The sequence below is a fragment of the Mytilus trossulus genome, chromosome 4 (genome assembly GCF_036588685.1).
Source record: "Mytilus trossulus isolate FHL-02 chromosome 4, PNRI_Mtr1.1.1.hap1, whole genome shotgun sequence".
NCBI classification, from domain to species: Eukaryota; Metazoa; Mollusca; class Bivalvia; order Mytilida; family Mytilidae; genus Mytilus; species Mytilus trossulus.
Window position 1 is genome coordinate 55,058,413 of NC_086376.1, and position 12,620 is coordinate 55,071,032.

The following is a 12,620-nucleotide window of genomic DNA, read 5'->3' on the forward strand; positions in this document are numbered from 1 at the left end:
GGATGTAAATATACCAAAACAAGAAAACGCCCGTTCACATGCTGTTAAAAGGGCTTGTATTAAAATGGTGTCTTTTGGTATTGTTCCTCATATTTGTATTTTGTTGTTTTGTAATGAATAAAGCCTTAAGTTTCCCGTTTGAGTTGTTTTGCATTTGTCATGTAGGGGTCTTTCATAGCTAACTATGCAGTTAGGATTTTACTCATTGTTGAAGGCTTTTATTTTATTTTCATGACTTTTTGAATGAAAGTACATTTAATTAAAGTTAGATACTAACGGAAATAATAATTCTATCGTGCAATTTGAATATTTAGTATAAATAATTGTTGTAAAGTCTTATAAACACTCGATCTCGCTTAGAAATAAGTAAACAAACCAACACGTGTTTTTCTATGAGAGTTATCTGTTCATGTTTTTCGTAGGTGTTCCTCACCTCCAACATAAGAGATCGAGGATATTTGAGTTATCTTTTCTTGATTTTCGTGACGTCACCACGAGATTCAATACGGCCGTACAAAATAGGCGGAGAATGTATACAAATGGAAATAATTAGATAATAGTGTTAAGGAAATGAATATTCAAACATCATAGGTACGTCATATCCTAGAAAAATATCTGACGAAACGAACTATATATATTGACAAGCTTCGCGTTGATTATAAACAATATATTTTGGGGAAATAACTGCGACCTGAACCTGGGTCGCAATTCCTAACGTTTTGAAATAGGAAAAATCCGTAGCTCTATGGTCCGCAAATAGTAAAAAATAGCAAAAGGACCTCAGAGCTACGGTTCCGCAGCTACCTTTTTCTTTGCATATTTGAAAAGTACACATTGAAATTGACCTTCTATCATAATTTAAAGAAAAAATCAACCAGGGATCTCTACTGTATCGTATGCCCTTAAAACGTTTTACCTACTTATCTTATATATTAACTATAAAAGTGTACTTTTTATAAACTTTAATAAAACAAAATACATACCGTATGTTGCAAATTTTTGATTGAAGTATTTTTCAAGATATTGCGTTTATAAATTGATGTGAAGTGCCAAGAATATGATGCCGTTTATATGAGACTTATTTAAGGGCATACCATACAGTTACTGTGGAGGTAATGACGTTGCTAACGTAAAATGTTATTTTCGCGACATCAAACTGTGACATATTGGAAAAAGATGCATTTTTCGACTGAATTTTATCATTCAAACTGATTTAATTTGAAAACGAGTTCATGGACCCCTCTTTTTTCAAAACAGCAATTTCAATGTTATTACTTTTTGTTGACTTCGAATGAAATTGTTCATTTTTTCCTAAGACATGGATCATCAATTTGATTTTAGTATATAATTCATCAGTTGACAACAACAATTTAACTTATTTGTTTAAAATACAGTAAAAACTTACCTTTTGAGGGAATATTTATTCCAAGATTAATACAACCTACCAGGTAGGTCTATCATAAAAATTTACGGTCAACTCGACTTTAAGAAATAGATGAGCCATGTCGTTTAAATTCTCGTTAGTTTCATGTCTTCATATTAATATTGTTTATGATGTTATTATTATGTATTTCATTTTTGTTCGGTTATTTATTATTTGTATGTAATGGAGAAGACGTTCTAAGTTGCAAAACTTGTGTCTAATCTTATTGTCAATGTTTTTGGACAATAAAATATGTTTAAACTTAACTAGTTTGTTTCATTTTGCAGGGAGAGTATGTGACCCAAAGTTTATAAAACTGTAAATAGATATTTTTTTTAATTTTGATAAACATGCATAAAAAAATGACGTATTTCACTCAATTCATGAATATTTGATGAATATGAAAAAAGAGGGACGAAAGATACCAAAGGGACAGTCAAACTCGTAAATCTAAAACAAACTGACAACGCCATGGCTAAAAATGAAAAAGACAAACAGAAAAACAATAGTACACATGACACAACATAGAAAACTAAAGAATAAACAACACGAACCCCACCATGAGTTATTTCTGAATAAAAAATGCATAATTTTTTCGAATAATTATTAAATACAGAATTTACCGTTTATTTAACAAAAAACAATTTGTGTTTATATTTTATAACAAAAAAGTTATGTCTTTCTTTCGAAAAAGAAATTACGGCCACAAATCTGAATTTTGAGCAAATATACAAAATTTCGACCTCAATTTACTCAAAAAGTAGCACATGAAGGTATAGTTTTTATTACATATTTGATTTAATCAGGTAAAAAATAGCATATATGCCAATTTTCACGAACTTGTAAAAGCAGGATCAAAACTGTATCGTATGTCCTTAAAGGTAGTCTTGAGTGTGAAAAAACGTATATCATATATACGTTAATTCGATGATACTATAGTTGTAACGTGAAGTTAAGTCTGGTTCGCTTGAAATGCACTTGAAATATAATGATGCTTTAATAAGGAAGTTTTTTCTGTCTCTTCAAATAGGAGGACATGTTGATGCAGTATTCTTCTTTTTAAGGAAAATTAAAAAAACAAAATAAATCAAAATTAAATAATAGTTATCGCATTAAGGTACCCCTTTCAATAGAATGTCATCTTTTTCTAGCTAAAACAGCTTAATCAGAAAAAGCCACATTACTGAAGTTGTAATTTTGCAAAAAAAAACATTAATAAAACCACGCAGAGTTGATGAACAATCCTAGGATAAACATACTAAAGAAAAACACTTAATAGGCCATAGAAACTGCAAGATATTTAGTTATACTGGAACATCAAATTGGCGAAATATAATATGTGCCTATGAAAATAATTGTTATACAGGTGGAACATTATATCTTCCTCTTGCTTAATGTTGCCCACTTGCAGGAGTTTTTTTGTGGGGGATATTTCCATCTGAAGCTATCCCAAGTCGGAAACCTTATGAGTTAGTGTCTTTATACATATTTTATGTTACGATGTTATAGAATATTTGCTGAATTGCAGTTCATGAAACAGTGGCAGTTTCTTGGTTGTAAAATACTTAGACCATCACGAAGAACTAATGTCTTATGGTTTGGGTTAGCCTTTTAGTTTTCTAAACGCCCAATGAAGATTCCTATAAGCATAAGAAATATCAATACATCTCTGTGGTCCCAAAGATTGCTATAGCAATGTATAGTGCAAGGTATTAACAGCAAAATTTACCGATTTTATCAATATCGTTTCGTCTCAATAATCAGACATTAACATTTATCTTAATTTCCATACTACAGATTCATAAAATATTCAAATAATTTACTTTACCTGTGCATCGCCCAAATCGTAGACCTGACACTTGAGAACAGCTGAATACCCGGATAATTGCATAATGGTGGTCGAAACAGTGTTGAGACGAGGGTATGCCCATGTATGATATACTGGAATCAGAAACAGAAAGAAGACATTAATCAATAGCTCCATTTATACACCAAAAACTAAATCCTATGTTACAGCAGTTCAGTTCTCGTTTTAATTTTCTCAATACTAGTGGTGTTTAATCAATGATCAGTTATATTATAATGAATCAAAACTTATATTTCAGTACTAGTTATTAAAAATAATGAAGGCAGTTTAAGTTGCAGGAAGGTCAATACGTTTCATTGAATTTTAAAGTGTCACTTTGTCATTTTCGTTTCAAGATACACATCCTCTGTTTGTACTTATACACTAATATAAGTGGATCTCTTCATGAAGTACTTTTAAGTACTGGTTCAAAGGGTTTCTGTACATGTGACTCAACATTATCAATTAAACATTAAACTGTGTGCTAATAAAGAAAATATTGTTCTGCTTTTTTATTTAAATGTTTCAAAATTTATTTTGCGTTTGAAACAATAATTACTCTGTAGGAATGTAATAAAAAAAATTGGGCGAATATTTAAAATATACTGCGCACTTGGTTAAAACACCTACAATTGGAAAGACTCGTACAAAAGATTTATGTAACCATTTACATAATTAAGTTATGTTTCCTTCTAAAGTGGGAAGTTTGAACATTTCAACTGTTGTCAATCTTAAGATTCACGTCAATCGGGATAATGTAAATCATTTTAGAATAAGTATTTTGATGGAACACTTGACCAGAAACCTGACAGTCATTGCAGATTTCGATAAAATAAGTCGTGCTCTTAATCCAAAAGGGTAGAACAATTGTTATTATTTAAAAAAAAAAAATTCTAGAAAAAAACCGCATTTTAACTATGACGATAGACACTGAGGTTTAACCATTTTTCATAGCACGCAACCTTCTCCGTTTTCAATCGCATGCACATGGTAGTTTTACTTAATAACAGATTTTTTTCCAGAACATGATAAACAGTTCCCATCATGCATGGTAATATGTTGTAGACTGGGTGTATACATAACCATGATAACAAATAAAATTGAGAATGGAAATGGGGAATGTGTCAAAGAGACAACAACCCGACCAAAGAAAAAACACAACAACAGAAGGTCACCAACAGTGTAGCGAGAAATTCCCGCACCCGGAGGCGTCCTTCAGCTGGCCCCTCAACAAATATATACTAGTTCAGTGATAATGAAAGCCATACTCATTTCCAAACTGTACACAAGAAACCAAAATTAAAATAATTCAAGACTAACAAAGGCCAGAGGCTCCTGACTTGGGACAGGCGCAAAAATATGGCGTGGTTAAACATGTTTGTGAGATCTCAACCCTCACAAACGTATACATCTTCGTTTTAATCATATCAGATCTATGATGCAAAGTATGTACAAAGAAATCCTTCGGAATCGTGCGGAAGTCAAATATATCACTATGATTAAAGCTCTAACAACTTGTCCTGATACATGTATCTACTTAGCACTAATCGTGTCCCTTACAACGCTGATACGCTTTACATCTCAAAGTTATCCATACAACCTGAAGTCCTATTAACTTAAAATGGTAATTACATTTTCAAAAACAGATGACAATTATAAAATCTAATTTGGTTTAATGGCTAGTCAAAAATTTGTGTTAGTCAAAGATTCAGCTGTTGTCATATTCATCTTTACGGAGACAGCAGACAATAATGAAAACAAGAATGAAACTGAGCAGAGATTTCAGTTATACAGTTAATTTAATTGGAAAAAATACGGTTCCCGACATGAAGCCGTGTCAAACATCCTTCCGAGCTTACAACAAGTTAGATTGTATTGAATAATTTATTCGTCTGTCATACTGTTTCTTTTAGTGAAATTGCTCTTTTTTACGGTCGTTGACTCACCATTATTGCACAAGGAAGCTAAAAACGAAAACGGTCATTTACACATGTTACTTTGCTGGGAACCGAAAGGACTGCATGAATTTTTTTTCTATATCATAGTACATATATTATAGTATCTAAACAATACAATAGTTTTATCAAACCCGATATACATATATAGAAAATACAGTCAAATTATTTTTTATAAAGAAGTGAAATAATGAATCCAACAAATACAAGTAATAAATGTCCAACAACAGCATCACTACCTCCATATTTATTTATGGTGACATTTCCTATGGAGGCATTTTGAAACATTTGGAATTTTGAGGTTGGAAGCATAGAAGTATTTACAGTTTTCTCATCATAAAAAAGAAGATGTAGTATGATTGTCAATGAGACAACTATCCACAAAAGACCAAAATGCCACAAACATTAACAACTATAGGTCACCGTACGGCATTATGGTCAGTTTTACTACATGTTGTACTAGATTCATAATTATCAATGGCTTGTAGATCCATATCAGCTGGTATTAAATTATCTTCATTTGGAAAATCCATATCACTACATTTAATCATGTTTACAGTCTGTTTTGCCATTACAGCAGGTTCTGTACACACAGATTTACCACCAGATCCAATATCAGAAAATATGTTGGATATTTTGATTTGTTGATCTAAAGATGCTGAGAATTAATCATTTATAGATGCTACATTTTTGTGTCCAATTAACTGTATTACTGTTGTTGCCTCTACATGGGAGTGTAGCAATGATGTCACTGTTGTTTTTCTAGCTGAATGATTAACTTTTCGACCAGTGAATCCTCCTATCTATGACATTACTTTGACTAATTCACCAAGTTTATTCTTGTCCATTGGCTGCATACTGTACCATGTATTTGTGTTTTCAGTGTCAAAATCATCATGACCCTTGTTGTGATAACGAGGAAGAATTGACAAATAAAATTTACTGTCTGACTTTAATTATTCAGTAGGCCTTCATTGAATATAAGCCTTGAATGTTTTCACAGGACATCTTGGATTATCTTAAAAATATATAATGATGTAAATGTAAACACAATCTTGTCATTTGATAAGAGACAGAAAAAACAATAGGAATATCAATAACACTTTCATTCATAAAGAAACATCAAAGTTTTTTGCACATTTTTTAAGTTGGTCTGTATTACTCACTATATACATGTGTGATATTGTCGTAGCGGAGTGAGTTTTACCGGTGTTTGATTTAAACAGATTACCTCATAGCTGTTCAGGAACTATAATTGGGTATTATCTTGTTATGAAATATAATAAATGATATTTTCTTTTTGTATAATACTAAGAATAATAAACATGATTAAAGTACTTTTTTCAGAATAATTACCTGCAATTGCAAACATTTTTGGGGCAAATGGCCTTGCACCTCCCTCTCCCTTTCTTGTTTTTGTTTGGTGCTTGGTTAATTCAAGATACTGGACTCCTCCTGATGTTGCTTTCATCTCAATATCACCAAACTTCATATCTTGATGTTCTTGGCGGCTTCTCATGCCAAAATGCATTGAATTATTTAGCCACATTGTATTAGTCAAACTATCTGGATTACCTGTCAAATAAAAGCATACATTGAAATAAAACCAGTAATTAAAACATCATTTTATTAGGGAAGTATGTGTATGCATGTAACTCGATACCAATAACATGCATTAAATTACTATTCGATTATTTACTGTACATGTACATTGAGTGTATATGATATGTTTATGCTTAACAGAAAAAAAATAAGTATTATGTTTTTGGTGGAAAAAATACCAAATAGTAGTACCTGAAAATATACACTTTAGCGACATAATAGGAACACTTATATAATTTATGAAAAATAATAATTTTAATGTGTAATATATAAAGTAATGGTTTAGATCATATTTTATTAAACTAACTTGTTCCAAGCAAATTTTTGTCATAAAGATGATCAATTTCCTCTTGTGTGAAAGCATCTGCCTGTCTTTTTCTGTTCCCAAAACCTTTGCTCTTAAGATCTTTCTTTTTAGCTGACAGAACGTCCCTTGAGTGTTGAAAGTCTTTATCAGTTAAAATGTTTCAGAATTTTCATTAAGTTGTCTGTTAATTGAAGACAGTATGGACTTAAGTGTGTCCGGTTCATATTCTTCACCTTTTTTGTTCCTCACCGATATAAAAAAAATCTGACAAGATATTGATCCAGTTTCTCATTTTCAATCGTTGAAAACGGACGTTCTTCATTTTGTGTAGCTAAAAGCCAAGTTTGAAACATGCTGTTATAGTGTTAGCGTTCTTCATCGAGTTGATCAAATCAGTTGTGTCTCCTTCTCCCACATTTAAGGGGGTTCGCGGGTCTAAATCATTTATATAGGATTTCTCTATATTTTTCTATAAATGAACTTTATCTTAAAGTTAATAGAAAAATAAAATAAAAAAGTGGGGTCACCGTTCATTCGCGCTCACAATCTGCCTTCGAAAGAAGCATACATTTTTAAAAAAGTTGTTTTTTTCTGTTAAAGTAATAGGAGAAATAAAGTTAATATCGAAATAAAAAAAGAAATTTATTACAGAAATCGCTCAAATTTTACAATAATTTAGTTTAAGTACAGCTTATATGGAAATTATATTAAAAATATATGGTCACCGATGAGTTGAAAAAGATATTTCAATTTTAGAGCCAAAAAAATTGCATTTTTTCACCAAAGGGAGATAATTTGGAACTTTTTCAATAATTTATACATTTCAAAAGTCATCTGGAGCCGACACGAATTGATTGTTTGGAATGATTTTTGTACCATATGATAAGGTAACAACTACAAAAGGTAACACATAAAATTTGTATTGAAAAAGAAATGTTTAATTTTTTTCTGATATTTTTATACCCTCGAGCCTCCTTAAAAACTTTTCCTCCTCTGTCTGTTTGTCAGATGTTTTGAGCAGAACTTATAAAATTTGTTTGTAAACAGACGATACCGGAAACCGGAAGTAACACGAGAGGCACTAATATGGTTTTTGTTTGCACGAGAGGCACTTGATATGGGTTATCAGCCTGGGTGGGAGATTATGGCTTGTGAACTTTCGCCCATTACACATTTGCAAAAGCTATCATATTAATGCTAAGTATATGACAAAATGTTATATACAATATAATACGCATTATAATGTTACAATACGCATCACAATGTTACAATCTAATACGCATTACAATGTTACGATCTAATACGCATTAAAATGTAACTATTCAAATACGCAGTACAATGTAATAATCTAATACGCCTTATAATATTTTTATATATCATTTCAGGAATAGAAGTATACACACAATCATACCGATACAAACTGTTGTGCAACGAAAGAGTAGCAAATATCCGTTTACCATGCCTCAGGTAAGTTCTTTTACTATATTCTTGAATTCTTGAGCATTTGTCATGTGACTGGATGTAGATTGCTTCAAGTGCTTTTAGAAAAAGTTTGACTTTTGATATCAGAGTCAACATTAGATTATTAAAAGAGGTACGAAAGATACCAAAGGGACAGTCAAACTCATAAATCTAAAACAAACTGACAACGCCATGGCTAAAAATGAAAAACACAAACAGAAAAACAATAGCACACATGACACAACATAGAAAACTAATGAATAAACAACACGAATCCCAAGTCATTGATAAAATTACCCGATTCAAGATTTTACAAATCGAATTTTCTGTTTTATGCACATTTCTCGGTAGTAAGTTGTGATTTCCATATGAATCTTTTCTGAATTAACATCATACCAATGTATGCTTTGTATAAAAAATAATATAAAAATACTTAGACATGACAACGAATCGAATTACGGCCATCAAATTTACCCCAGTGAGATTTGAAAGGGTTACATTTGTAAGCTTATATATGTTACAGTGAATTTGTATAATCAGTGATTATGTAGAATCCCTGGCTAGTTTAGTGATTATGTAGAATCCCTGAAATTTTCAGAGATTATGTATAATCACTAGAAAAAACGTCAGGGATTCTACATAATAACTGAATTGAAGAAATAGTTGTATTTATAAAGAAAGTTAATAAAAATAAAATAATTTATTCTATAAAATCACATAAAAACATCATAATAAAGTAACAAAAATTGTAACAATGTATCAAAATGATAGACAACAACACGCCTAAGAGATTTAAACGGTTAGAAAAAACAAACGAAGGTACCCCCCTCCGCCCCCCCCAAAAAAAAATTTAAAAAAATTAAATAAATGGGAATTTGCAACCTTGAACTGGTTCGAGCAAGACAGATAAAAATACCATTGTTTTGTGGTCAGGCAATATCCTTTTTTGGACTTTTTTTTTAAAGAATTGCCATTATGTTTTTTGGGTTTCCCTTTTTCTTTTTTATCCAATCGAATTGTTATGAGAATATGCAAGCTTCCTCTTAAAGTTTGTTCTATTTGTCAATCACAAGTTCTGCCTGTTTTTCTCTACATTCAGATGCTTAAGTTCTCACAGTTTGAATTTCTTGCAAATTGTTCTTTGAACAAAAAAAAAACACACCATAATCTACTTCACCATTTGCTTTACATGTATCACAAATAACATGCTTGTGGATTTACAAATAGAGCATGAAAATCAATTTGACGCTAGCTTTTAATAAACAAACAATACATGTAAAGCTATCGTTATGAAGGGAAGGTTGATATTTTTAATTTTGAAGTCTTCAACTATATGTCGAAACCTTGTGTTGGTTATATCTTTTAGATCATCCTCTGTGTTTAAAAGCTAAATTATTTCATCTGGCAAGGAAAATGAAATTAAGAAACTTAAAATTATAATTTATCTATATTAATTTTGTTTATTAAACAAAGGACCATTAAATTATTTATAATCCCTGAAATCATATTAGGGGATTTGTAGAATAATTATTAAAATGTTCAGTGATTATGTAAAATGACTGGTCATTTTCAGGGATTATATATAATTACTAATGATTTTAGTGATTCTACATATTCCCTGAAAAATCAGGGATTCTACATAATCCCTGATTATACAAATTCACTGTAACATATACATGTAACAGATATAATGAAATTGACAACTTGCAATATTAATTGATTGCTGTGCTACCTAACTGTCCAGTTGAAACCATTACAGACATATTAACGACCATACACTAATAGCGAATAGCAAAGTTCGACAGAGTTGTTTGACCGGAATAAAAAGCAAAAATTAAGGTTCACCGCTCTGAATTCAAATGAGATAATGGCTAATTTTTCAATAACTAAATAAAATATTAAAATTAAACAATATACTTTTGTATTTTTTTAGTCTTCATTTTTATTTTTCATTGCATTTTTTAATACATTTTCAGAAATTTAATGAAAAGAATGGATGCTTTGCAAGGTTGCCTGATTTTGAACTAACCAAGCGTGAATTCCGTAGATAGAGACATAATACAATATTGATAACGTTTTGTAAATCAGCTTTTGAGGATGTTTTATTTCATGTTTTTATGAATAAATTATAATATATTTTTTGAATAATTTTGTCATTTTACATTTAGTATGTTAATGTTCAGCTAATCGAGAGAGAAAAAAAAAAAGGAAACATGCATGTTAGTTTTCTCGTTCGAATTGTTTTACATTTGTCATCATGGGGCCTTTAATAGCTGACTATGCCGAATGGGTTTAGCTCATTGTTGAAGGCCGTACGGGGCCCTATAGATGCTAATGTATTTGTCATATGGTCTTTTGTCATCGGCCATCATACCACATCTTCCTTTTTCTAAACAACCAGAGAATCCAAGCAGCCTAAATCTTGTTCATTGCTTTACTGTTTCAAAAGAGGCAATGGAAAATTACTCACTTTCCAAAATCCCAAAGAAAGTCCAAAAAACAATATACATTCACAAAAGGTTGAGCAACACGTAACGAACTGAGGAACTGGATTAGGTATTTACTGTTCCTCTTGAGTGACGAAACGAGGAACTCGATTAGGTCATGATTTACTGTTCCTCTTGTATAAAACAACCATCACGAACAATCATAAAAAAATCTATTAAAAATTGTTCGTGTCTCAACGTTCGATTTTTACCAAATATATTTGGTAATTTGTTTTACCCAAGATAATGGAAATATAGCTTTATTAATTTCCTGTGTCCAAAACGTCGTTATTGTTTTACCTTCATCCTTAATTTTATAGACAAATATATGAAAGACAAGGAGGTATTCGACCTAAACACGCGAAGAGCTATATGAACACAAGGGACCTTAGAGATATGGCAAAATTTAACTATAATAGGCAACTTTGTCTAAGAGAGTTAGAATCTTAGTTACATTATAATTTCAGAATTTACGTAGAATTAAGTTAAAGTTTGATTTTTTGTCAGCACCACAGCACTGATATCAGGGTTAAGGATACACTCTGGGGTTAGAAGTGCACAAGCACGGATATCGAACCATGGCAGTGAATTCTTTTCCTGTCGGTTTATTCTAGGGGTGTAGCACAGTACATGCAGATCAAACCATTATCGACGAAGTTAATGTAATTGTTTTATTTACACGATCACCACAATCGTTAAGCAACTAGAAATGAAAATGATAAAATGACACAAAAAACTTCGAAATTCTTCATTCGTAAACTCGGTGCCATACCAGTTGGATCTGGAAAGAAAGAGTAAAATTTAGTAATGGCAACTCAATCGTGTGTCAACACAATGAAGAAATAGAAGAAAAGCAGCCAAACAGCTATTTTCGGATCGGTTTTGTATATCAACACTATATGCAACTGTATGTAAGAACTGCGTGTAAGTGAAACAATTAACTTAGATTATATCTATTCAGTGTAATATATATTATATTTGGCGTATTTTTCGTAACAGAGTTGTCCCTCTTTGCTCAATTCGTACTCTCCATGACAAGCTAGCCAGTCAAAACATTTTATTATCATTTTTTCTTTTCATTTGGAGGCAGAGTTTATAAAGCTGTAAAATTTGTATCAATAGTTTTCAGGAAAAAAATAAATTGGCATGCATGTGTTGCAAGGTAATGAATATGGTCAAACACAATATCGTACGTTCCCCTTGGTGTTCCACCGTTTCTTGACTCTACCGGCAATTGTGTTTTTGCAATTATTTATTTGATATGTATAGTTTGTTATATTCAGGAATACTGCTATTCAAATTTGATAATTTCAAATATGAAAAGTTTTGTTTTATTTCTCACAACACCATTGAACATAAACCGTAATAATCTGAGGACCTTTTTAAGGGCAATTAGTTCCTTCCTTATAGTATAACCAATCTTACGGCTCATGATAATAAAGCAGACAGCGATAATAAATGCATATGGTATAAATGGTTATTAATAAGAAAAAAAGTGCAGGATTGCGACTTCATCTTTAATACATTTTCAGACATTAAC

General features: G+C 31.2%; 1 protein-coding gene and 1 long non-coding RNA gene across 3 annotated transcripts in view; one reads left to right on the forward strand and one right to left on the reverse strand.

Moving 5' to 3' along the window:
• Positions 1–3,553, reverse strand: part of LOC134715545 (lachesin-like) — a 22,345-nt gene extending 18,792 nt beyond the window's left edge. The window contains exon 1 of one of the 2 annotated variants that reach the window (XM_063577787.1): positions 3,252–3,553. In XM_063577787.1, coding sequence (XP_063433857.1) covers positions 3,252–3,407 — 156 coding nt within the window. In that variant the 5' untranslated portion in view covers positions 3,408–3,553. Of the gene's footprint in view, positions 1–1,405; positions 1,465–3,251 lie in introns of those variants that run through there. The other variant, XM_063577788.1, reaches the window with a different exon arrangement.
• LOC134715546 (uncharacterized) lies at positions 488–10,686 on the forward strand. Its single transcript, XR_010106745.1, has 3 exons — positions 488–591; positions 8,519–8,600; positions 10,571–10,686. It is a non-coding gene; the product is annotated as an uncharacterized LOC134715546 (long non-coding RNA).
• The last annotated feature ends 1,934 nt before the right edge of the window (positions 10,687–12,620 follow it).